This window comes from Rhinichthys klamathensis, unplaced genomic scaffold (genome assembly GCF_029890125.1).
Source record: "Rhinichthys klamathensis goyatoka isolate OS25496 unplaced genomic scaffold, OSU_Roscu_1.1 h1tg000388l_1, whole genome shotgun sequence".
NCBI classification, from domain to species: domain Eukaryota; kingdom Metazoa; phylum Chordata; class Actinopteri; order Cypriniformes; family Leuciscidae; genus Rhinichthys; species Rhinichthys klamathensis.
Window position 1 is genome coordinate 127,035 of NW_026606892.1, and position 25,820 is coordinate 152,854.

At 37.8% G+C, this 25,820-nt stretch overlaps 1 protein-coding gene across 1 annotated transcript; it reads left to right on the forward strand.

Annotated features, from left to right (window-relative positions):
* Positions 1–404: 404 nt before the first annotated feature.
* On the forward strand, positions 405–22,267 carry mindy2 (MINDY lysine 48 deubiquitinase 2). Its single transcript, XM_056234110.1, has 9 exons — positions 405–1,226; positions 2,963–3,020; positions 9,527–9,591; positions 13,979–14,137; positions 14,799–14,901; positions 15,881–16,023; positions 17,091–17,264; positions 19,876–20,067; positions 21,347–22,267. Exons 1-9 carry the CDS (start codon positions 405–407, stop codon positions 21,509–21,511), a joined length of 1,881 nt encoding a protein of 626 aa, XP_056090085.1. The 3' UTR covers positions 21,512–22,267.
* Positions 22,268–25,820: the final 3,553 nt, after the last annotated feature.

The following is a 25,820-nucleotide window of genomic DNA, read 5'->3' on the forward strand; positions in this document are numbered from 1 at the left end:
GTTGTATAACCGATATAAAATTGATCATGTTGTTTTGTATTCATTCAGAGGTTATATCTGTTAAAATAAGAGTTAAAATTAAAATTGTGTCATTATTTATTTGGAACACCAAAGGAGATGACAGCCATTCACTTTCATTGCCTAAGGCTGTCAGTCTAACATTTTGCCAAACATCTCCTGTTGAGCTAAGCGAAATAAAAAAGTAATACAGGTCTGGAACAACATGACGGGGACTATACCTTTAAGCTGCTAGTAAAATGACACATACAATCAGTGTTTGTGTATAGTCGGTAAATAAGTGTCCATGAAGGGATGACGTCAGAGGTGGAGATGTCATGGCGTCGTCGGAGCTGAGACTGGAGCTTGCCATATAGTTAAAGGTTGTCGTTGGTGCGTTCAGCGAAATGGAGAAGAATGCAAACCCTCATCGAGACGCTGGAGGAAGTGTCCTGTGCACCGCTATCCGCGCAGAACCCGCAGATGTCAAAACAGTCGGCGGAATGAAAGATGTCTGCGAGAAGAGAGAGACTTTGAGTACTTGTGCAAGTGCTAGCGGTGCTAATGCTACACCCTGCACACAGACATCAGATGCTGCTGAGACAGTAAGCAAGAGCGCACAACCGAGCGTTTTACCAGAGAAACTGTCGCCCGATGCAGCGGATCAGCTGAGCAACGGAATGGGATACGAACCGTTGATGGCCGTTGCTGGGAATAAAGAGGGTGGCACCTCAAAGTTAGTAAACAACCTCACGGGAGAGCAATCTGACATCAATAACGTGCAAGCGGGCGGTTTGGATGGAGGGACACAAGAAACGACGAAGCTGGCCAAACCTACTTATTTGTGTCCAGACAAAGCAAAACCTGCAAACTCGAATTCAAACGATCACACCGTTTCTGAGGGTCCTCCGAGTGGGAGTGAGCCCAGCATCGCAGGAGAGTCCCGCAGCTTTGATTCACTAGAGTCCTTCTCCAATCTGAACTCCTGTCCGAGTTCAGACCTCAACAGTGAAGGACTGGAGGACAAGGGACTAGCTTTGGCTATTCAGAGTGAATACGGGGCCGAGGGAACGAAAATCCCCTGTCTTAAAGACAGGGTGACCGGTCAGTCGTTGTACCACATCAAGTGGATAAAGTGGAATGAGGAGAACACGCCTATCATCACACAGAATGAGAACGGGCCGTGCCCGCTGCTGGCTATTATGAATGTCCTGCTATTGTCATGGAAGGTAAATAAGATGAGATTCTGCTCGTTTGACAGGTCACACTGCCAGCCAAGTTATAGATGTGCAGTTGCTGTGTTTTACCCGGTGTTCTAATTATCCTTTAAAACATTTTATTGGATTATGTTTTCTACTTAGTAGCCTAAGCACCAGTACCAGTACACCAGTTGTCACTGGCATTAAATAAAGGCACATTCATAAATTATTTGCTTATTCAAAATATACTTGATTAAAATGAGGAACACTAACTCACAGAGGTTAACCTATCACGTTTGTCTTCTAGACGATGTTTTATTCTGCACAGTGCGGGTCGCCCTCTCATGGGAGCTGCCATGTTGACATCTCTTGACCCACTGTGTTATGCGGTTTACAAATTTACTAATAAATAATATAAATTGATAATATATACTTACTTTATTTAGTGATGGTATAGGACAGTATGCGTGTGATTTAGAAAGTCAAACAGAATGGGTACAAAAAAATATCTAAGTTGCTTGACTGAGTAATAAAACAAACTACAATGCAAGAAACTTCATGCATTCACACCTTTAGGTGTCAATATAAAGTCCATATAAAAACCACAAGTACTATATGGACCCTTTTCACATTTCTGATTTTCTCAGAAGCGGAAGTTGTCATAATTGCGTAAACTTCTATAGTGGTGAATGGGAGATGACAGCAAATATTACTCTTCTATATCCATTTGCTCAAATAGCAAAAGAAAAAAAATATATTTTGGCGTTTCCACGACTTTCCAAAAAATGGAAAGAATATAGAGAGATTGATCGCAGCAGTTTGTAGAGAAAATGATGTGATCTTTGCTGTCACTCCCTCTGCCATTGTATTAAATACCCTCTCAGCAGTGTTCATTCTTTTTTTCCTTTTTGTAATTTACTGCCATATAACATATATGGTATATAACACAAAGTATAGCGTTAACTGAAAAAATTTAAAATATTCACGTTGATGTTGATAAATGTGGAAACGTATCATCACAGTCTGTGAAAAGGGTCCATTGGGAACTAAATGTGAACACCGCTGATTTTATGTTTTTTACATTTCATTAATTGTTAATAAATGGTGACTTATTAGGCTAAACTATAGTCCATATTTGACTAAACAAATTGTAAAAATGTGGAGACATGATTTTTTTTTTTTGCAATAGCATTTGAAAAGTAGTTCATTGAGATTGACTTGTAATTCTGTTTGGATTCTGTTTTCATCTTCAGATTTGTCTCTCTATCTCCAGATTTTTAAATATCATCCCCTTTATTTGTAGACGGCGCATACCAGTATCATGGTTACATCCTAAACAGACAGACACACCAGTAACTTCTGGCTTTCAGCCCTGGACTCATTTGCATTATAAAGATGACATTTAATTATTGGCTTTGACAGTGAGTTGGCAGGCACACGAGGCGCTATTTCAGTGCTCAGTCTTTCATCTTGAAAAAGGAGGCACTATGTTTTTCAGCTGTGACTGCTTAAAAGCTACTGGCTTCTTATGGAGATGATAGCCACTTTCAGGCTGTTTTTAAGATGATGCCTATTTTATTTCCTTCAATCTTCTCATAGTGCATTTATGCTGATACAGCAGTCCATTTCAACACCATTAGTAACCCCTTTGTATGTGTGTTACATAGCATAATTGTTGAAGGATAAGAGGTCTTGTATATGACCATGAGCAATTTGTCATTTAAACTGCTTTTAAAATGATTTCTCTCTGGGGTTTTTTGGCACAGGTCAAGCTGCCACCAATGATGGAGATAATAACGGCAGAGCAGCTGATGGAATATCTGGGTAAGCAAGCATTTCATATGCATTATAAATGTGGACTCTTTATGTGGTCTTGTTGACACAGTATCTATGCAATGGAGGGTTCAGTAGAAGAAAGATGTTTAAGGTTTTATTTCATTTGAAGAGCTAATAAAAAAAAGATGTTGAGAGTGATGCAAAGTATGGTGGGCTCACTGACAACACTATAATGGGAAAGCTAGGCTCAAGTCTTTCTGTCTACTTCTTTCTGCAGCTTCATGTCACTAATTGCTAGTTTGTTCCCAAAAATGTAAATTTATCCACTATAGGACACCAAATTATAGTAGGAATCATGCAAAGGCTAGGGATGTCATCCTAATTATAGGATTGTGTAATGTAATTTCAACATATGGTTATTTTCTGCATGTACCTCTTCAAGAAAATCTGAGCTTTTCCATTCATAAAGTTAGTCTGTAAATCAAATTATACTCTGTTGTGCGTTCGATAAACAGCCTTATAAACATCGGAGAACCAGAAAATGTGATATGTCTGATGGACAGCACCAGATCAGGGAAATACCCAAGGGCTCGTCCTCTTGTAACGTCACAGAATCCAGATCCCTATTTCCACTGTGGCATGTTGACCTGGGACACAGAAGTGTTGCGTTACTGCAGTGAGACAGTTGCTTGGACCTCAGTTTCTCGCATTGCATTAGCTTTTTTATTACTTGTTTAAAAAAAAGTTTTTAATAGTTTAAAAGCATCTTGTCCACTAGTCCTAAATATCAGTGATGGAATGTAAAAGCAGATTGTTAAGGAAAAAAAGTTTTATTTGGCCTCACACACTCCAGAAATGCCAAGTATGAGATGAATCTAGATATCAGCTCTGTAGGTGTTGTTCAGAGGTCGATGTATGTTCAGTGGTTTCTCTTAGCACTCCTTAAAGACCTTTACAAACACATTTAGTCATTTAACAGATACTTGTATCCAAAGCGGAACATCACAAGCAATTTATAAAATGCACAATCTTTACTGGATTCAGAAGACAAGGGGCCGGTTTCACAAAGATAGACTTTGACTACGGCTTAGATATAGTAGATAGTCAGACTTCTGATAGACATCTAAATCAGACCGTTGCACAAAGCACTTAAGACTCTGACTATCTTAAGTAGGACTACACTGCAATGCATTCTGGGTAAAATAAGGCACTTTTCAAAACAAAAAACATGGGGGATCGAGTAAGCGCATTCAACCGCTCAGTGCAGTTTACCCCAGCGGAAAATATGTGTTTGTTGGAGGAGTATAACAGTTACAAGGACATTTTACTTGGGAAATTTAGCGGAGAATGAAATGTTTAATTTGGAAAAAGATTGCTACGACAGTTAACAGCGTTAATCCGACCATTGAGCGGAGCGTTAAAGACGTACAGAAAAGATACAAAAACATAGTACAAGATGCCAAAAAAGAAAAATTTAAGAGGAAATATCCAAAAACGGGAGGAGGACCCCAAGAGAAACTTAAAGACACCACTGAAATGGTGATGAATATATATGGTAAGGGCCATTTTCCCTTTTCTTTCGGCTGTTTGTAATGTAACTGATTGTTACTTCTGGTTGCCATTGCCAACCGAGTCTTAGACCTAAGTTAGCCTGGGGGTAAGGTGTCTAATTGTTTTGGTCTAAATTAAGTCAGTCTTTATTTTTGTGAAACAGTCTAACTTGCATTAGACTAGTCTATGAGCAAATTTTAGAATTGTCTAACACTATAGACCGGTCTAAAATAGCTTTGTGAGCCCCAAGGAGTGCAAAAAAGCGTGGCACGGGGTATAAAAATCCGTATCCAGGTGCTCTTTGGATCTAGGGAAAATGCGACTCATAAAAACAAATCAAGGCACTTAACAGAGTTAAAGTAAATGTATATAAAAAATCTTTATTTCATTATGGCTTAGGCAATTAAAAACAGTTTTCAAGTAACCGCATACCGACGCGTTGCGGCTAATGAGCCTTAATCAGGGTGATCTTTACTGGATTCAGATTGTGCTTCGTTTGAAATCTTGCTGGAAAGTCTAGACTTTATGAACTTTGCCAGCTTGTGCCTTGCTCACCCTCATAAAGTGCTGTGGTTGTGACCGCAGAGGATGTGGTCTCAAAATGTCATTGCTTACATAGGTGTGGTCACTGGAGTATATTTTCAGTTATAAAACTTGACAAACTTTTGTATGCAAGAATAAGAGTATTTATTAAGCATATGTGTTTGTATGGCAGACGCTGTGGTTAAAGAGACACAAAATGTCCAAGTTAAGTTTAGAAAGCCTAATAATGTTATTTAATTTTAAATGGGGTTTTTTTGTATTATATGTAATGTGTATATAATAATCGTTTCTTCTAATAATTCCCCATTCTTGACTGAACTTGCAATAAAATAGGAGAGCATAATGTGTCATCATAATAAGACACTAGTGACAAGGGTACAACAGCTTCAGAAATGAGAAATACTACCCCCTGAAGCTGGTCAGGGTCAGTTTTGCAGCTTGGAAAACTTGACTTCATTGAACATGCTTGAGGCCATACACACCCCATTCCCAGCTGTCTGTCTAGAGACCACTCTAAAGTATTCCTCATATTGCTGAGCTGTTGATAAGCACACACATCCATGTCATTTAAAGCATGCCTGACACAGAAACGGAAATCCCCTAGATACAAAACGTGTCAGATGGAGAGTGTGCCAGCTGGGCACTTTTTTACATTTGCTGTTGAATGTTTGACCTTCTGAATGTTCCTTTTGAGGTACTCCCATCATAGCTTAGAGCTGCATTTATTCAGAAGCATACTCACTTATGCTCTATGAGACATCCATGGTTAGCTACACAGGCATCTGTAAATTGCTTTTCTCTTCCCTAGGTGCAGTAAGCTGTTTAACTCCATTAGACAGCATCTATCACACTCTCCTCTGCTGTACTTTACAGCACTGTTAGTGTTTTATTTCCAGGCAAAGTCAGTGGCCCATGAACAAACCCTGTCAACTGCGCAGTCTTAACTGATTTGATTAAAGCATGCACTTCAGTTACTGGTCATTTTCTGAGCATCTAGTATGTTTCCCAAGTAACCCAAGTTTTTTTTACACTAAACTGGCTTGATCAATGTTCAATGCATTGAATTGATACAGAAGTGTAATTTATTTTATTAGCATCAAAACAATTTGGCCAAACCCTTGATGACTGATTTTTGTCGTTATATGTTTTTGGTTGCCTGAATAAATTGTTCATCATTCCAACAATTAAAAAAAGACAATTGCAGTGTGAAAATGTAAGACTTGGGGAAGCTTTGTTTTGTCTCATTATTGTCCCTGTTGTCAAAAATGAAAATTAGGCCTATGTCATTTACTCAGCTTGATATTATTCCAAACCTGTAACACTTTATATATTTGTGGAACACACACGAAGAATTTTTTTAAGAATTCACTTGGTCGCTCTGTGAAACTACTGTGAAAACAGACTGAGGCTTTCCAGCTTCAAAAAACGAATGCAAAATCACCATAAAAGTTGGCATATTCTTGTGCATACTTGTCTTTTTTTATGTTACATTTGTGTGACAATTAGACCCCAAAAAAGTTATTTGGCAGAAATTGGCTGTAACTTGTTCATGAGAGTTTTGAGAGTTATCAAGTATATAAAGATTTAAATATCAGTCTGTTACTCACACAATCTTCAAAAGACCTAGAATATGCCGCACGCCATCTTATGGACCACTTTTATGATATATGATGGTACATTTTTATGTTAAAAAGTCTCATCTCCATGCTGGCTATTATCATGAAAAAATGCAGCAAGTACAATTCTCTTTTTGTGTTCCACAGAAGACATAAAGCCATGCGGGTTTGGAGCCATATGAGACCACAATGACAAAATCCTCATTTTGGCTGAACTATCCCTTTACAGCTTGATGTTATAAAGTGAATGAGAGCAGTAAAGAAGTTTGTAAAGCAGTGTGAGTAGCAGCAGAAGCTTTTTAATGGGTTCTGATTAAAGGAGAGGCCTGGTATGGGAGAGACAAAGAAATTGACTGAGGAAGAGATCAGCTGGAGATGAACTGAGAGAGAAATGAAGAGGCGGGAGTTGGAACGAAGTGTTTTTGCTAAGCGAAAGTAGCCCAAATGAACCTGCCTGTGCTGGGCCGCATTCTTGGCACTGATCAGAGGAAGCTGGAGTCTGAGGGAGTGGGACGAAAATAAAACAGCCGAGCTTCACGCTTCTCTCTCACACGTTCGTGCTTTGTCAGAGCAGAAACATCTAGGCTTCCTCTGGCATTTTGAACTTGTTTGTTTTGAACTATGGCAGGTGCAACCATATAATTCGGTGTCGCTGAATTATTAGTACAATGATAAGTCACTGGAAAGCTTTGAAAGGTGACAAGTATGTGGGAATCGATAGCAATAGACTGCTCTGGAAAGGAATTTGCAGTGATTTGGCCTTGATTTAATGGTCAGTACAGCCGAGCGGTGCTCCTGTACCTAGAGCTGTATGTGTGTTCAGAATGTTAATGAGACAGTCAGATGACAGGTGCTCCTGTATTAGAGCAAAACCCAGGGTCAGTTCTTCTCATGTATGCCAGTATGCCAGCAGCCATGGCTGCCCTCTCTCTCTGTTCCAGCCCCCTTCACTGATCTGCAGGAGAGTTAGTTCGGACAAGACAATAAAAGGAGGACAATGATAAAACTTGCATAGAGGTCAAACTAAATGTTGAGTTGAATTCTGAAACTACTTGTTTTGAGGTCAGTTTGTACCACTTGTTTTTCTCCCAGGCCTTGTACCACTACACCATTTGGGGAAAAAGAATAATTATTAATAATAAATGAAAATAAGAAATATTACTACAGTGATCATTTCTTAATTTTCAAACACCTGCGGATAATGAGCTGCTCATGTGGAAGAACATTGAACCAAGCTTCACTCTGAAATAGGCAGCGCATATTTTTTTTAATTAAATCACCACTTTTGCAATTTGAAAACCGCACTAAGCCTTAGCGCGAATTTTTATTGTATTTTATTTTATTTTATTTTATTTAACCTTTATTTAACCAGGAATAGTCCCATTGAGTTACTGTAACTCTTCTCCCAGGGAGTCCTGGCCAAGATAGGCGGCCAAAAAGTTGCAAAGAAAAAAAAACATTAAAAAAGACAATACTACACAACAAATCTCTATACATAGACTATACATATACAAACAAGACATTTTGTTTAACTTAAGTAAATACAATAAAAGCAATTAAACTAACAATAGGACAACAATATGCAAGTGCTGTGACCCTTCCCAGTTTATCTAACGCATTATACTTTTTTTTAAATAGATATAGAATATAAGAGAAAAGAAAAGAAAGTGTACATTGACAATACGTCACTACATTACTGTACATTACTTCCTTGACAATCTCACTCCCTGTTTGCACCTGGTGGTATTAACATACATTTTCATACCATAGTTTTGGATCGGTCTGATCGGACAGTAACAGTTGTTTAAAGTGTATCTAGCAAGCAGTGTTTTAAAACTGTTTTGGTACAATCATGTGTTACATGAATAGGCAGTCATTCACAAATAAGAAAACATTGGTACAGCCGCATTTACCATTGTTCTGTGAAATCCAGTCATTTCAATAGGAACTTAAGGACGAAAGGTTTCACACTGGGTTCAAATTTGTCTCACAAGTTCGCCTTGTTGACCAATAGAAAGCTGTTTGGTTTGAAAGAGACTTCTGTATGAGCTGTGCTTCATATCACTACATTATTGACAATGGACAGTGGAAATTTTGCTGAAATTTCACTAAGGTAACTGCACTACACCTACGTTTACACTACAAATGAGATATTTGCATCTTTGACCACCTCCGAGTATGTTTACATGCACTTTAAGTTGTATTTCAGTCTGATTAAATCAAGTCTTTTTACAGTGTCATGTAACAGCTCTAGTCTGATTGAAATCATAGTAGTTTGGTTTTTGTGAAGTCGGACTAACAGACCTACATAATGCGATTGTTGCTCGCTCAGCATTGCCCCACCTGTATATACACATTAAACAGATTTCAGTTAGCCTCTAGTCTATTTGTATATACTGTACATACATTTTAATATGTAATTTGATGTATATTTGTAATTTTTGATTATGCATTGCGTAATGTGTATATATATATTGAACAGACAGGTGATTGTTGTAGCTCAACAACACAAAAACGTACAAATGCACATGTAAACAAACTTTGTGACATGCTAGTTTGACCTTGTAGGCCCATCCACTAAAACCGGTAGGCTCCAATCACTGTCTTGCCACAGTATTGGCAGACATTCACACTAAAGCTGTAAATACAGAAAGGCTGGGGTTGTAAATATCTACTGCTTTTGGTTTATTGCCGTATGTAGACAGTTTGTTAATTGCAACAGGGTGAAGAGGAGAGTGGTGTCTCCTGTGAGCATGTGTTTTCCATAATTGTGCTGTCTCTCAAATGTTTTTTTCTCTAACCCTCCCTTTCTTTTTCTTTCTTGCTTTCACTCCATCACAACAGGAGACTATATCCTTGAAGCCAAGCCAAAAGAGATCTCAGAGGCTCAGCGGTTGAACTACGAACAGGTAACAGAAACAGCAGTTTTGCTCGTGACTCACAGAAAAGAAGTCTATCGAAGATTGCCAGTCTGTTTACATACATAGTGTGTTTGTGTGGTGGTGCAGTGCTAACACTCAGAACGAGGAGTGAAAGGTGAGGCCTAAGGCTCTGACAGAGGAGAAAACATTAGCCAAGAAACATGTAGACACTTAGACAGAAAGATATATTTCTCACATTCTTGCATCTCTTCTCAAAACATCCTTTTGTTCTTGTAGAGAGCATGGCTTGGTTCTCTGTCATTAAACAGCCACTTATTCTCTGTGGCATTACAGTACTTTTAGGAAACAAGCTGTGTTAGTCATCTAGATCAACACCCATCCATCCCAGCAGGAAATATGCATGGAATCACCATTGAATTAAAGGAATTGTGAAAGAATGGTCCATTCCTGTCTGGATCCAACTGTTTATATAATGGCAGGAGTAAATATCATCATTGTGTTGCATTGAGAGAGTATGAACCTTTTATAGAGCTGTTTGCTGTACAGCGTTTGGTATGTAAGGAGATTGGGTTAAGAGAGAGATGGCTCATTTCTCTTCACACGTGGCTGGTATGGGATGCATGTTCTGGGCTTTCTCTTTATTAGATTGTTTATAATATTTATTATACCACAAAGCCTGTCAAAAACGAACAAGTCATATTTCACCCCCAAATCAAAAGGGAAAAAATCATATTTAGCAAATACTGATTTACCCCCAATTATCATTACCAAAAATGTGAGTCTAATTCTAATTGCCATAATGCAATAAAGAAATACTGGAGAATTATTTTTTTATAGATTATGATTTTCATTACTGTAAGGCCCGCCCAATCGGTCCAACGACAGTTTGGAAAAAAGGTGTGTTACTGTATTTTCCGCGTGGAGTAATTTGATTCCAATTAAGCTTTTATCTGACTCCATTTTATCACGACCTCGAATTTAGGTTAGAATGCCAATTAGTTATTATACTACAATAATAATAATCTATTGTAGAATCTGTCTATATTCTAGAATCTATTCAGGTCAGTTATGGTAAGATTGCCAGTTAAGGCTAGTTAGAGGCTGTAACCACACCAATCAAAAGTTTTTATTTCATTTTTTAAAATAAATTAATACTTTTATAGAGCATGGATGCATTAAATTGATCAAACGTGTCAGTAGAGGAATTGTATTGTTGCAAGTGCAACTGATTTCTATTTCAAATAAATCTTTCTATTCATCAAAGAATCCTGAAAAAATGTGCCATGGTTTCCACAAAAATATTAAGCTGTACAACTGTTTTCAACATTGCTAATAATAAGAAATGTTTTTTGAGCACCAAATCAGCATATTAGGATGATTTCTGAAGGATCATGTGACACTGAAGATGTGACACTGAAGACTGGAGTAATGATGCTGAAAATTCAGCTTTGCCATATAAGGGGTTTTACACACTTTTTAAAACATATTAAAACAGTTATTTTAAAGTTTAATATTATTTCACAATATACATTTCTTACTGTATTTCTCATTACATAAATTGAGCCTTAATTAGAGACTTCTTTCAAAAACAAAGTAATCTTACTGACCCCAAACTTTTGAAAGGTAATTTATTACATATATATATATATATATATATATATATATATATATATATATATATATATTCTAATTTTTCCCATAAATTATGACCCTAACATCAGGTTCTTGACAGTCTTTTTGATATTCCCCCAGTATGTTAATAGTTTATTAAATAGTTTATAATATAATAGTGCTAATGTGAGTCTCTTTTAATTGCCATTTATAATATATTCATTTTAAAATATCTCACTTCCAAGCAGTTCAAAGCCGAGTCTATTTTGTATGCGAGTTTGAGGATGTGAGGATTAAGACAACAATGTGTCTGATGTTCCCGAGTGTGTGTTCTTGTTTATTGGAGTAGGTGGAGGCTGACTGGATTCATGCTCCTTTACTGCTCTTCTTCTGCTGTCTAAAGGAGATTTTGCTTTGTGCCTGTGTTTTGATCTAGTTTTGGTTTTTATAATGTACTTATCGTTTAGAGTTTAACTGAGCTTCATTCATGCTTGAATAATGCTGTTTCTCTACACTGTAGGTCAGCTGACAGTCTTTGGCCAGGCTCTGTGTGTGTGTTGACAGTTAGTGAAGCGCTTTTTGGCAGTAAGAGAGAGTGAGGGACACACACACACACACACACACACACAAAAGGTCCGGAAGAACTTTAATGGGCCTGTCTGCTATCTGTGTGTGTTTAGCCTGTGCAAACAGTGCATGTATTAACATCACTCAGGTTTGACTGTGTTTATCAGCCGTTTTTCAGTCTAATAGATGTTTTGATTGTATTAAAGCTTGTGTAGCCTTCTCAGTGAATATTGGAAAAGTGGGTCAGGGCAGTGGAGTGGATCAGAAACGCTGGCAGGGGCACGGGGACAGAGCCGGGCCACACACAGGCTGGGCGTGGGTGGGGGTTGGAAGCGTTACTGGGCTCAACCGGACTGAATGGGAGCTGTGGGTGGATAGGTCTTGGCTAATCTGTTAACGCTCATCTGACCCCGGTGCCAGTTCTACATGCTCTCATCCACCCACTGGCCATCGGGTCAGCCTGTGCCACACTGATTCATCCTGGCTCGTTTTCCAGGAGAGCTGGGACTCATGACTTAGCAGTTCTCTAAAGGTGTCTAGTGTTGGTTTGGAAACATCATACTTTAGTATTGAGCTGCGAGATGATGACCTGTGCTATTCTGATCGGAGTCAAGGTGAGATGAAGGCTGTGCTCACTCGGTGTCAGAATATGGTTGTCAGGTTTGGTCTCGTTCCGAGTGCTAAATACAGTTCGGGTATGACAAAGATGGACTGCTGTCTAGATCGGAAATGACTACTTGAAATTTTCAAGTAGTCAAAACCAAATTTGTTCTCTTGATATGTTCTGAGAGGATGAAAGTAGCGTGAGTTGCCTGAAATTCAGTTTAGAATTTAATCATTGAAGACATATAACAAAAAGTCTTCATTTTAATGATCATTATCTGTCACTATCGTTATAGGCATTAATCAAGATTATCGCTAGAATAGGATTGACCTCAGTATTTGTTCTGATCCTGTCTGTGTACAAGACAATGAGAGTCACACCTTTTAGTATTTATACATGTGTGGATCCCAAACACTGACCGCGTGAACGTATTCAAAGTGAAAATGAATTTGGGATCTCATAAATGGCTTAATCTGAAAAACTTCTATCATAAATTAAGTCACAGATACAGGCTTTTTGTTAGCAACCCCTTTGACTGTTCACAAGTTAGGATGGTCTTAACTGCCTTATAGCTTTTATAAAACGGGTACACAGATTTCTATTAGAATTCTTTTAGCACAGCTGGAACGTTGTCAGTGTTCTTGTTAACTAAAACTAGGCCTATTAAAAATTGTTTTCGATTGAAGTTGAAATAAAATATAAATATTTGATGAAAACTTAAATGAAAATTAGAAATGTTGCCATGGCAATGTTGAGCTACTAAAATGACTAAACCTAAAACTCAAATAAAAATAAAGATGAATAGAAATATAAAAATGACAAAGGCACAATAACAAAATTAGAAAAAAAAGATAACTGATCATATAAAAATAAAAGCACATTTAAAATGTGTATAATTACTAATATTAATAATACTTAGATAAGAACTGAATGCTGTTGACCAGTCAGCTTCCAGAACTGGAACTTTTAAAATCAAATCCAGAATTCCAGTGAATGGGACTGAATTAAGTGAAAGTGCAAGGACACCCCTTGTAAAACCAGGAAATGACAGAAGAGACAGAAGGGCAAAGATAATCTCTCTGGTTTCTAGGGATTCATGGGGTTTGATGTATCAAGTGGTTGATACATGGTTGTGTTACAAGCTCTAATCCCATTCCCAACAACTGTCCACACAAACTCATTTTGTGTGCTGTGACCAATCAGCATAACAGATGGTCATACTGTGAGTCCTTAAAAGTTAGAGGAGAGCTGGACAGATTATTATTATTATCATAGGATCTGGAACGTAATATAAAATGCCGAACACACGCACACACGTTCAACTTCACACTTGAACTGTTGAACTGCAGTTTTGCTGTGGCTTGTGTTTGAGAGTCATTGGAGGGTCATTATGATCAAAATGACCGGAAGTAAAGGAGGTGAACTCTGGGTGTTTTGAGCTCTTTAGTCGCTAGTCTAGAGTTATGAGATTTTTCCTGCTCCGGGTAGTGAGACAATTAATTGGGTGTGCCATTTAACAGAAATGCATGCATTTGTTGTGTTTGAAAAAAAGTAAAGTTACTATTCCCTCATTGTTTTTGTATTTGCCTTTATAATTCCTTTGCTCGCTCTGTCTCTTTCTCTAATCTCTAGAATATGAGTGATGCTATGGCGGTGCTGCATAAACTGCAGACAGGTCTGGATGTAAACGTTAAGTTCACAGATGTGCGGGTATTCGAGTACACACCCGAGTGCATCGTCTTCGACCTGCTGGATATCCCACTCTACCACGGATGGCTGGTCGACCCACAGGTCTGCATGTGGGCTTTAATTTCAGAATCTCATTCTACAGTAGTCATATGTTCAGATTCACAAATGCATTATATGCAGTGCATAAGCAGCTTTAGTAAAAAATCAATAAAAAGGACTGTCAATCAATAAATAATGAATTACAAAATGGTAAAAATTTAAATGATTTATAAATATAATAAATGCTTATTTATCCGATTAATTGCAAATAATTGCACATATTAGTACTTGCTAAGAAAACCCCTCAAATTAAGATACACATTTACATTTTCTTTCTGACAAACAGATACAATTATTTAGTAGACTTCACTAAAAAAAACTTTAAAATCAATATATGGTTGGTTTTAGTTCCATATCATTGGACATAAGCTCATCAATGGGCTACAAAAACAATCTATTCAGTTGAGTTTGTCAGCCAATGGGTTTTTTTACGCATTGCGCCCGGAGCATCATGGTTTCACAACGGCGTGTCGAGTTAAAAACATTTCAGCTGTTAAAAACGTGCTGCGGTTTGCAGGTACATTATGTACAGATTAAATTGATTGATTAAATGAACACATTAAATTGATAGCCCTTATAAAAAAAAATCACCTATGTGGAACGTTAACATTCATGCTAATATTTTGACCGGCATGTTGTCTCTCTTTTTTATGGCTCTCTGTAGATGGCTGATATAGTGAAGGCAGTGGGGAACTGTAGTTATAACCAGTTGGTGGAGAAGATAATCAGCTGTAAGCAGTCAGACAGCAGCGAGCTGGCGGGGGAAGGTGGGTATTCACTGCTTTTATCTGTCTTCTCCTCCTTTCACACATTCATCCAGGCCTCTTCTTACAGAAGGCAAGTGCTCATCCGTTGCATTTCCCCTTATGACTGGTGTCATGCATTTGGATGTATTAATGTCTTGGATACATTTCTCTATGTCCTGAATAGTGTTTGCATCATTCAAATAAACAACTATTCGAATGTCATTTAAGCACCCTTCTTCCTTTTAGTTTTAAGCTGTCTGAAACCCTCTCTACTTTTCTTAGTGTGTTTGTGTCTAAATATTTCATCCTCGCCATCTTTTCTCACTCTTTCTGTAAGGGTGTATTTATCAGAATGCACCTTGTCTGTTCTCTGTTGCTGCACTGATATGGCCCTTTTCTCTCCAGTTGATTTTCTGCCTCTGCCACTTACACTCTATCCCTGTACAAGCATACGTGAGTCTGTATCTGTCAGGCTGTGTTATTTTTGCGCATTATATAGTTTCAGCGAGTGTGTTTAAAGGAGTAGTTCACTCAATCATGATTTTTTTTTCTTCATTCATTCATCCTGTTGTTTCAAACCTTACTTGCTTTTGTCTGGAGAAATTTGAAGTTACAATGAATTGAGGTTGAGACTTCAAAATATAGTAGCATAAAAGTATCCTAAAATTAGTCCATGTGACTCATACACATTATTCCAAGTGTTCCGAAGGCTTTGTGTGAAAAGCAGACCAAAATAGAAGTTGTTATTCACTGACAATCATCATGGATCGTGATCGACCGGATCATTGAGTCAGTGAAATCAGTCTGGTTCGTGAACAAATCATTCAAAACTATTTTGCGAACTGAATCGACTGATTATGTGAAACGATCAGGCTTGTTTACGAATCAGATATTGTAATGTGCCAAGGAGAGCTAGGGTGGAGATCAAGATTTCACATTCATAAAATTGTATTGTATTGTGTGTGTCAGAGAGGTCTCACACTGCCTCTTTATTTTCCAGGATTTGTGGCAGAGCAGTTTCTGAACAGCACAGCGACTCAGCTAACATACCATGGCCTGTGCGAACTCACCTCTACCGTACAGGAGGGAGAACTGTGTGTCTTCTTCAGGAACAATCACTTCAGCACTATGACCAAATTTAAGGTGTTTACATTTAAGTGTTACTTCTGCAGCGTTTTGAGATGATGGATGCTGAAAGATGGCTCTGTGCTGCTGTGAATAAGCACTCATATAAGTAAATGAAATCGTCTATAGAGAGTATGTTGGTGCCCCCCAGTGGCTAACAACAGAAATTTAAACTGCTACTGTGAAGACTATAAATATGTGATACCAAATTACCACGATTTGGCATCTTTGAAAGGTCAAGGTCTGCACATAATCACATGCAAGTAAGCTGATATGCAGACAAATTATTTAGGTTTTTTTTATTTTAGTTTTTTTGAATACTTGTTTGTAAAGTTGCATTAGGTTATTAATAGTTTTTATTTTCATCACATATGACATACCACAAATTATACCATCTGCATATGTTAAAAACACAACAATACATCAGAAACATCTTATTAGTCTGTTTAATGTTTGATCCATCAAATGCACTACTACAAATCAAACTGTAATACTTTTTGACAGTGAAATGCACTCATAATTTGCTATTTCTGCTATAATTAGCAGTAAAATTGTAACTACTGGCATATATTTTTCAGCAACATCAACAGGATTTTTATACAGAATATACCTTTGATCAAAAGTTAGGTTCGGGAGATTAATTCTAAATGAATCAAACCATCCAGAATTCATTGAAAATACAAACATATATATTTCTATTTCGTTTTTGTTTATATTTGTTCACTTTTATAGTTTGTTTTAATTAATATTTTATTTAAATATATACATATCACTAATTCAGGGCTAAACTGAATGTGAGAGTCACAGAGAATTTGAATTGTTTTGGATGTTGACTCTACATAACCCCCATCTGTCTTATCATGGAGACTGTAGAGCCTCTGTCTTTTATCTGGAGGAAGTGGAGTTGTTCTGAAACAGCAGGATACACTTCGCCAACAGATTAAACTCCTCCATGATCCTCATGTACACACTTCAGAACTTGACACCACTGCTGCTCTGTCTGTGTGTGCGCTGAAAGATTGATGGACGAGAGTGTTTTAGGCCGCTGAAGTGTTTTTTATAAATGCTCTCTCTGTGTTCCTCAGGCCCAGCTGTACTTGCTAGTGACAGATCAGGGGTTTCTCACTGAGGAGAAGGTGGTTTGGGAAAGTCTGCATAATGTTGATGGAGATGGGAACTTCTGCGACTCAGAGTTTCATCTGAGGCCGCCCTCTGACCCGGAAACGGTGTACCGTGGTCAGCAGGACCAGATCGATCAGGTCAGGACTAATCACTCCTTAGGAGTGCTGAGTGTTGTTCAGTCATAAACACTGTACTGTAATTGTTTCTCAGGGAACATTTGCATGACGCCACTATGAGAAAGCTCATACAGTGGGATGTCACACAGTTCACTGGGGTTGATGAAGTTGTGAGTGTAATTTCAGTCATATATTATTAATAAATTATTAGTTTTATTAAGAAATAAATAGTTTTCTTTAGCAAGGACACATTAAATTGATCAAAAGTAACAGTAAGGCCGCCTGTCCACCAAAGCTTTTTTTTCATTTGAGTCTCTTTGCTTGCTATGATACGGAATATCCCAATATATGGCCAATATATGTATAAGGCCAATATATGTATAAGCAGGATGTGGTGGTTGGTTGGTGTTGTATTTGTCCCGCCCCTCCTCCACTGTGATTGGACGGCTGGGTAATAAGTGACAGTGATGAGCGCTGCGTTTTTCCCAAAGTTGAACATTCTTCAACTCTCGGCGAGTGCTCAACTTTGGTGGACACACGGACTAAAGACCTTTACATTCATTGTTTGAAAAGATTACACAGGTTACAAATAAATGCTGTTCTTTTGAACTTTCTATATTCATCAAAGAATCCTGAAAAAAAAAATGTATCACATTTTTTTTTTACAAAATATAAAGCAATACAACCATGTTCAACATTGACAATATTAAAAAATGTTTCTTGAGCAGCAAATCAGCATATTAGAATGATTTCTGAAGGGTCATGTGACATTGAAGACTGGAGTAATGATGCTGAACATTCAGCTTTGCTTTTCTGTTAAAATAGAAAAGTTATCTTTAATTATAATGATATTTCACAATAATTTTCTGAGCCCGAAATTCAGCAAATATTTGACACAGTCAATATTAAAGATATCAAGGTTATATTTTCACAGAATGTTCTTTACATTATGTAGGATGATTTTATGTAGAAAACAGTGAATCACAAAAAAATGACATTAGCTGGGTTTTCACAGGCTGGGTAGGGTCACATATCTTTTCTCTCTGTATTTTTTTTTTTTTTATCAAATAGATGCAGCTTTGTTAAGCATAAGAGAGGTTTGGTGAGCTTTCAAAAAAATTTTTTTAAAATCTTACCGACTACAAACTTTAACTAAATGAGGTTGTCACTCCTAATCTGTTCGACAACAACATTATACAATTGATTTTGTTTCCTAAAAATGACACTGTTTAAAAATAATTACTAGCAACTATAAATGCTATAAATTACAGTGAATTATCACAAACACTGCTGCCTTGATGCCATTAAGCAGATATTAGATAGAGCGAGTTGGGAATTCAGGTGGTTACTTGTCCCAAAACTTTTCAACACATGATCAAATGTTCTGGGTCATTTCCAGGTACTTGTCTTATGAAAAGCATTAATTACTTTTAATAATTACTTTTTAAAGATCCAATCCTCAAAGCTTTTAAATATTTCCTATGCTTCTGGACATCAAGAACCCATTTAAACATTTCAGTTCCTGATATTTTATTTGTGGTATTAAAGTAATCACTCAGGAAATATCCTGTGTGTGTACCAAATGGGGTGACTAAGAGATTTCATGATTGTGCAAAGCCACAGTGACCCTCAGATAAAGGCAAGCTCTGGAGACTAATGTTACAGTGAGCCGTGAATGCTGAGACGCAGCCAGGCTCTGTGAGAGAGTAGTGCACTGCTGTCCTCTAGCACCAATTCTGCTCCATTGCCCGCTGGAAAGCTCCTCAATTATTGATGTTAAAAGCTCCCAAATCCTCCCTCCAGCTCTGTGTAACCCTCCCTCTGTGCCTTTGGGAGCCTTTAATGCCTGATGACCGGACCAAAGTGCCTCACGTAACACATATTCCTTCTTTCCCTTTCTTTCTTCTGCTGTTGTATTGGCTGTTTAATAATGAAGTGTCTATTTGAGTAAAGGGCTTGGAGATCACCGTGCTCTAAACATTTGGTCAGTCAGTCAGCAAACTAATTGGTTTTTAGTTTAGTAAACTAAATGGTCATGGGCTAACTCTCAGGATATGCATAATGTAATGAGCGTGAAATATTATGTAAGCTCATTACTAATGTAAGGATTCAGGCTAAGCTGTATTATAGTGCTCTACACAGAGAGTAATCGTTTACCCACAAATTTGTTTACTCGCGCTCATTATGTTCCAAAGGCGTATGATTTTTATTTTGTGGAACCCAAAAGGAGTTATTTAGCAGAGTGTTCAGGCTGCACTAAAGGCAACTAGTAGTATAAATATATGAAAAATACACTATGTTCAAAAAATGTGGGGTCAGTAGGATTATGTTTTTAAATAAATGAATACTTCAATTCAGAAAGGATGAATTAAATTGATCAAAAGTGACTGAAGACAATTCTAATGTTACACTTTTGAATGTTACCGTTAATAATATCTATATATTATTGCCTTCTACACCATAAATTCTGGTACATTCATTATACAACACTGTCATCATCCACTTGTTCAGCCTGGACAATCTGCCAAATAACTCAATTTGGGTCATGGAAAAACAATCATATGGGTTTTGTACAACACGAGGACTGAGTAGATGATGACACAATGTAAGTTTTCCCCCTCTGTATGTGTAGGACTACCTGATGGCGCTGTCTCTGCAGCAGGAGCAGCAGGCCTCAGACCTGGGTTGGGAACAGATCCCAGAAGGCATCAGTGATCTAGAGCTGGCCAAGAAGCTGCAAGAGGAGGAGGACCGCAGAGCGTCACAGTACTATCAGGAGCAGGAACAGGCGCAGGCAGAAGCGGCAGAAGCTGCACAGGCACAGGTGAGTTACCCTAATAAACTTCAATATATATATATATATATATATATACATACACAGTCAAACCAAAATTTATTCAGACACCTTCAACATTTCTCACATTATCACAGTTTATTCGCTATAGTTTAGAAAATGGTAATAAAATATGACAAGAACTCAGAGTTATCTAATCAGTTGATATTTCACTGGTTTTGGCCATCCTTCTGTTAGACTGTCTCACAAATGAATTAAAGGTTCTCTAAGCGATCCTGGGTGACGTCACTTCTTGTTGACGTTCGAACTATTGTAAAACAAAACGGAGGCTAGCTAGACCCTCCCTCCTCCTCATCCGCACACTAACCCCCCAAACCCTTCTTGTCGGTCATTGGCTGGAACAGTTTGTTATGTTTCATGGTGCGGGTAAGCCCAGTTTGTTTTTGTTGCCGTTTGTGGAGCCTGGGGTGTCTGCAGAGGCCGCGTTTTTTTACAGTGTGTTCAGGGGACAGACAGCTAGCGGATAGTGAGGAGATGTTTGCTGTATGTGACAAAAAAAGTTTTGACCTAAAAAACGCGTGACATCGCTTAGAGCACCTTTAAGTTGAATTGCTGTCAGCTGTTAAATTTAAGTACACATTTAGATAATACCAATTTAGGTCAACCAATTACCAAGCAATGCTTAATTTTGTTCAGTCTGTGGTGTAAAAAGGTCACCTTAGCAATGAAAGAAAAAACACTTAGGTAAAACATGGTCAGGTCAAAGTGTCCCAAATTTGAATACATTTTACTGGTAGTCCACTGTATGAAGAATTTTGGGGTATAATGTCACAGTTTACTTTATTTTGCTATTCTCACTTACATAAATTAACTATAGTGTCCTACAACCCACTAGTAAAAAAAAAAAAAAAATTATATTTGGTGTCTGAATAATTTTTAGTTTGACTATATGTATATATATATATATATATATATATATATATATCATATTTTGTAATATAGTGTCTTTAGTCTATACATACAAATATTTGTATGTAAACAAACTTTCACTGAATAATTCTCCATTGTTTTTAAAAGTGGATGGGCACTAATGCATTTAAACAAGCTTGCAAACGACAGTAGAGAGAAGACTGTCATTTCACCAGAAGATTGAATTATGACATTTTTATGAAATATTATAGGTCAAAAAGGTCAAAAATGAAATGTACGCATGGATGAATCGTTCACAATAAGATAGGGTGAATGTTCATTTAATGCCAGTTTGAAAGAGTTCAAATAAGAGGTTAATTTGTTCTTCTCCTGTCTGCAGGAACAACAGCCAGCAGCGGGTGCTGACCAGGTGGATCGAGCGGCAGCTGCTGGAGCCTCAGCAGGGGGAGCCACGGCTTCTCCGAGCCCAGGAAAACAGCCCTCGACGGGGGAACGCAAACCCAAGAAGGAAGCCAAGGACAAAGACAAATGCATCTTGTTGTAACAGCAGTGGACTACGTGGAGCGCGAACGGGCAGCAGTTTAATTCCAGTGGCTCTGCAACACATCTCCCAGCGTGAGGTGGAGAGAGAACGAGCAACGGAGATGAAGCGTGACGGACTTGCCATTCTCAAGCCACTTGTGCCTGACTTTAACCCTCTGTGTTCTGAAGATGCAGACAAGCAGAGGGGGGTGTCACTACAAGGACTATCACTACATCTTTCGTAGAGCTGGCCAAATGTTCTCAGCAGGAAAACCACTGCAGTGCACTATATTTGTGTGGGGTCACCAGGGAGGGTGGAATTTTTTTATTTTTTTTTTTTTAAGTAAAACAAGGTAATGTACACAGCACTAGGCAAAAAAAAAACCCACCCCACCCCAAAAACAAGAAGAAAAAAAACATGGCACCACTTTTTTCATTATACAAAAGCATTTTTGGGGGGGATTTCTGTTATAGCTGTTGTTTATAAGCTATTTTATACCGATTTACCCGTATATATGTATATATATATATATGCATATGTAGATTTGTTGTGTTGGTCAGTTTCTGTTGTTTGACTGAAGGATATCTGAGATCTTTTAACGAAAGGCCGTTCACATGAGCAGGTAGCAAGCCAACAAGTCGCTTGATGTAGGCCACCATAGTTCTTTGCCTGGCAGTTTGATGCCAAATTGAACAATGTTGATATTGTAGGAGTCACCTCCATTTTAGAGAGCGTAATCCTGATGAAACTGATGCATTTAAAAAGGTTTTCCGTTTTAAGCAGTTGAAATTTAATTTGGCTATTTAGACATAGATGTGTCTGATTTTGCCAATAGGACATTGACACTGTTAATTTCAGTGAACAGCTGACACTACTATTAATGTACATAGTTTTAAAATATCAAAGTCATTAGGTTATATAAAAATACATGGCCATTTTTTTTTTTGCTTCGCTCCACCCCTTTTACATTTCAGCCAAAAGTCTGGTTCATATTTGCCTTATAAAACAAGTAATTGAGTAGGATCATTGTCCATGAAACCTGGCATTGTTGAATGAACAACATTATTGCCCAAATACCGAATGGTTAAGGAAATCTTGTTTTATCTCAATGGTTTGGGATTTCCTCCAACTAGTGGTCGAACAATATTGGGCTGATGTTGAAACTGAAATCTGGAGAGCAGGTTGGCTGATTCCTGATAGAAATAACAAGAGGAGATTTAACACTTCTGTTAATCGGCCAGTGTTATCACCCAATGCCGAAAAATGGCTGAACATTGGCCAAATAATCGAGCTGACCGACATATATCGGTCTATCACTAACTACAACTATAATTTTCAGACTCTTTCATGTACACTGTACATACTCATACATATGCTATATGGATGTAAGGTAGGAAAGGATGACTCAAGCCCATCCTGTTCCAGTGCTGCCTCCTGAGAGACTAAGTCTTTTCAATCCAAACATTCCAGCTATATGCCTTGAGCTGAGCATTGCGCTGAGCCTCAGACTCAGAGAAACGCTAACGTTGGGCTGTTTTCCCTGTTGTTCTGCTCTGGCAATGTACGAATGAACAAATCCTGCATGTAGACAAGCTTGTGATGGTGTAGTCGTAGAACAGACGGTTGCCCAGTGGTTACATGGGAGCACTAGTAGAATCTGTTGATGCTAGTCGTGGGCTGGAGCTGTTCCTTTGACGTTTGGTCCCTCAGCGGCCAATACTCTCTGTATATAAAAAGCCTTACAATATTTACAGGATCTTTTATACTGACACAAATAGGTACAAGACTGAGACAATCTGTAGAGCTTACCATAGACAGAAAACCGCACAGGCCTTCACAGAAGGAACATATCCATGAGTGTCTTGCAAACAGTTTGAGGTGTTTTAGCTTGCTTGGTAACGGATATAGATTCAAACTAATGTACGACACGGGGTTTGATTTGAAATAGTCCCCTTTGTTGAGGTCATTTCACACCAAGAATGATACTATAACGATAACTACATTAGCGGATTTAAAGCCGAGTGCATTCTGATTAGCTGTTACATTTATTTAATTTATTTTTTATTCATCAGCTGGAAAACGTAATCGTTCTGAAAGTGATTCCAGCGATATCGTTCCTCTGTGTCATTATAGCTGTAGTGTGGACTTCCCTATTCTCATAGAATCAGAACACTTGTTAAAACTGTATTGTTATAGTTATCGTCCCTGGTATGAACGGCCCTTTAAAACGTATAGCTGTAACTACCATTTCAACTCGAGGAATTGGGCTTTTAAGACAAACCATGACTATTTTTGAAGTTGTTGTTACCCGAGGTGAATTAGCTGGCATACTAATATTGTGTTTAGCCAGAAAGTGCACAACACAGTCTGTGTTAATCTGTTTTTTTTTATGTTTTTATTGTTCCCCCAGAAGGTAATGGCATTCAACGGTATCATTTCACATTTCAAGAACTATATTTAAATTCATAAATGTCAGCAAACTTCTGTCATCTCTGCGACTGGTGTCATTCGGTAGGAAAGCGCAAGCTAGTTACGATAGATTTGGGAGAGAATTGTCTTAAAAGGTTTGTACTTAGGTTATTGGGATGAAATGAGATATTATATATCTGTAACTGGTAAGTCATCCATTTTAACCGACAACAAACTTTATCATTATTATAAGCTGACGCTCAGTTCTGATCCAGTTCATTTGTGAAAGTCAAATACTTACTCAACTGTTATACTTGCAGGTCAGGTTAAATATGGACATTCCAGGGTGCTTTTGATCAGTGGCGTGTCTGATAAAGGAGTGATTAAGGACAACGTGCAACAGACTTCTCTAGCACATATTATATGTACCCACTGTGCATTAGCTTATGTCGTTTGTATTGTTTGCCAATAACTTTATTCATTTGTAATGTGCTTCAGCTTTAACCATTTGCTTCTAAAATGATCTTGCTAATTGCAGATGTGTGAAATGTCACAAGATGTTAGTGGGATAAATACTCAAATGTCATATTTATAGAGGGGGGATGAGTGGTGGAGTTTGTGGGTGTAAGCTCTATAAATTAAAAATGAGCTCATTTCAAATAGAAAATAGATGGAAAATGGCTTGAAACTGTCTAATATGTTTAGCTAAATCTATTTTTGACCCCCAAATAATATCAGTAAATATTCCAAGGCCTTGTCTGCTAAGTTGGCCATTGGTGTGCAGCACCCTTTGAAACACCGTTATAGGTCATAGACCATTTTAGTTATTTATGCACTGTTACATTGAATGCACTAGATGAGAAATATACCTCTTTTTATACACAATCACCAGATTTTGTGTGGTTACAGCTGAACCTGTTTCATAACACCCAGTAAATACCATGTTTTGCAATAAGGCTTATATTTATGGAGCTATATTAAGGACTGAACATAAGGATCTTGCTAATGGTTCAGTTCCACTCTAAATGCTGCCACTTAGATTTTATTTTCCTTGCCCCGTTTCCAGATAGCAAGGGTTTGCAAGACTTCTCATGAATATAATTTGATGTTTCATATCTTAGTTCCATCTAGGGATATGGAAAAGAAATCTGCAATTGAAGAGAGGGCTACTGATTGAGTTGAAACAGGGCATTACTAATGACCAGGGAGGATGATTATTTTCTGAACTTCACTGACACTGAAATGCCACACATTACATGCTTTCTGCAAATGATGGGAACTGGAAAGGATTCTCTTGGTGCATTTGTCTTGAAGTTTCAATTTTACTGGGTCAGTCCATAATGGAAAGGCAGTTGTGATGCATGTTTAACAGCTGAATACAACATGTACTCCTAAATCATTTTAAGGAACAGTCCCATTACAATTTCTATTTTATATCCTTTATACGTGTTTATACGTATATTTACACAAAAGATTTTAACTTAGCAAAAAGAAAAAGGACAAAAGAAAATGTGGATATTACAAGGGTCAACCTTCCCAGTTGTGGGTAAGGTTCATTAAAGACCAAAAACATTTATGTAGCCCAACAGTGTCTAAAAGTAGATGGACAATTTTTCTGTAACAAATGCCTTAGATGAGGGACAATACATCTGATTAAAGGAAATCTGGTCAGTGAGTCTGTGTGATTCTTCCGATTGTCATTTACAGTCTTCCACTTCAGATTTGCTCAAGTCTTCCTTCCACAGACTCAACTGAGGCAAGTATGGCTGCACACTTACAGAATCAAACTGCACAAAACGTCATAATCCATATAATTTAATATGAACTTGAATAATCATTAACCAAAAAAAAGGATCACATTGAAATGTTAACGGAATTACAGATGTGTCCAGTGCTACACACAGTAGTCTGCCCAAAGCAA

Bases quoted from the DNA above. Each gene is read 5' to 3' on its own strand.
- mindy2 (XM_056234110.1), top strand. From the start codon at position 405: ATGGAGAAGAATGCAAACCCTCATCGAGACGCTGGAGGAAGTGTCCTG. The intron at 1,227-2,962 runs GTAAATAAGATG...TTTTTGGCACAG, and splicing joins TCCTGCTATTGTCATGGAAG to GTCAAGCTGCCACCAATGAT. The intron at 3,021-9,526 runs GTAAGCAAGCAT...CCATCACAACAG, and splicing joins GCAGCTGATGGAATATCTGG to GAGACTATATCCTTGAAGCC.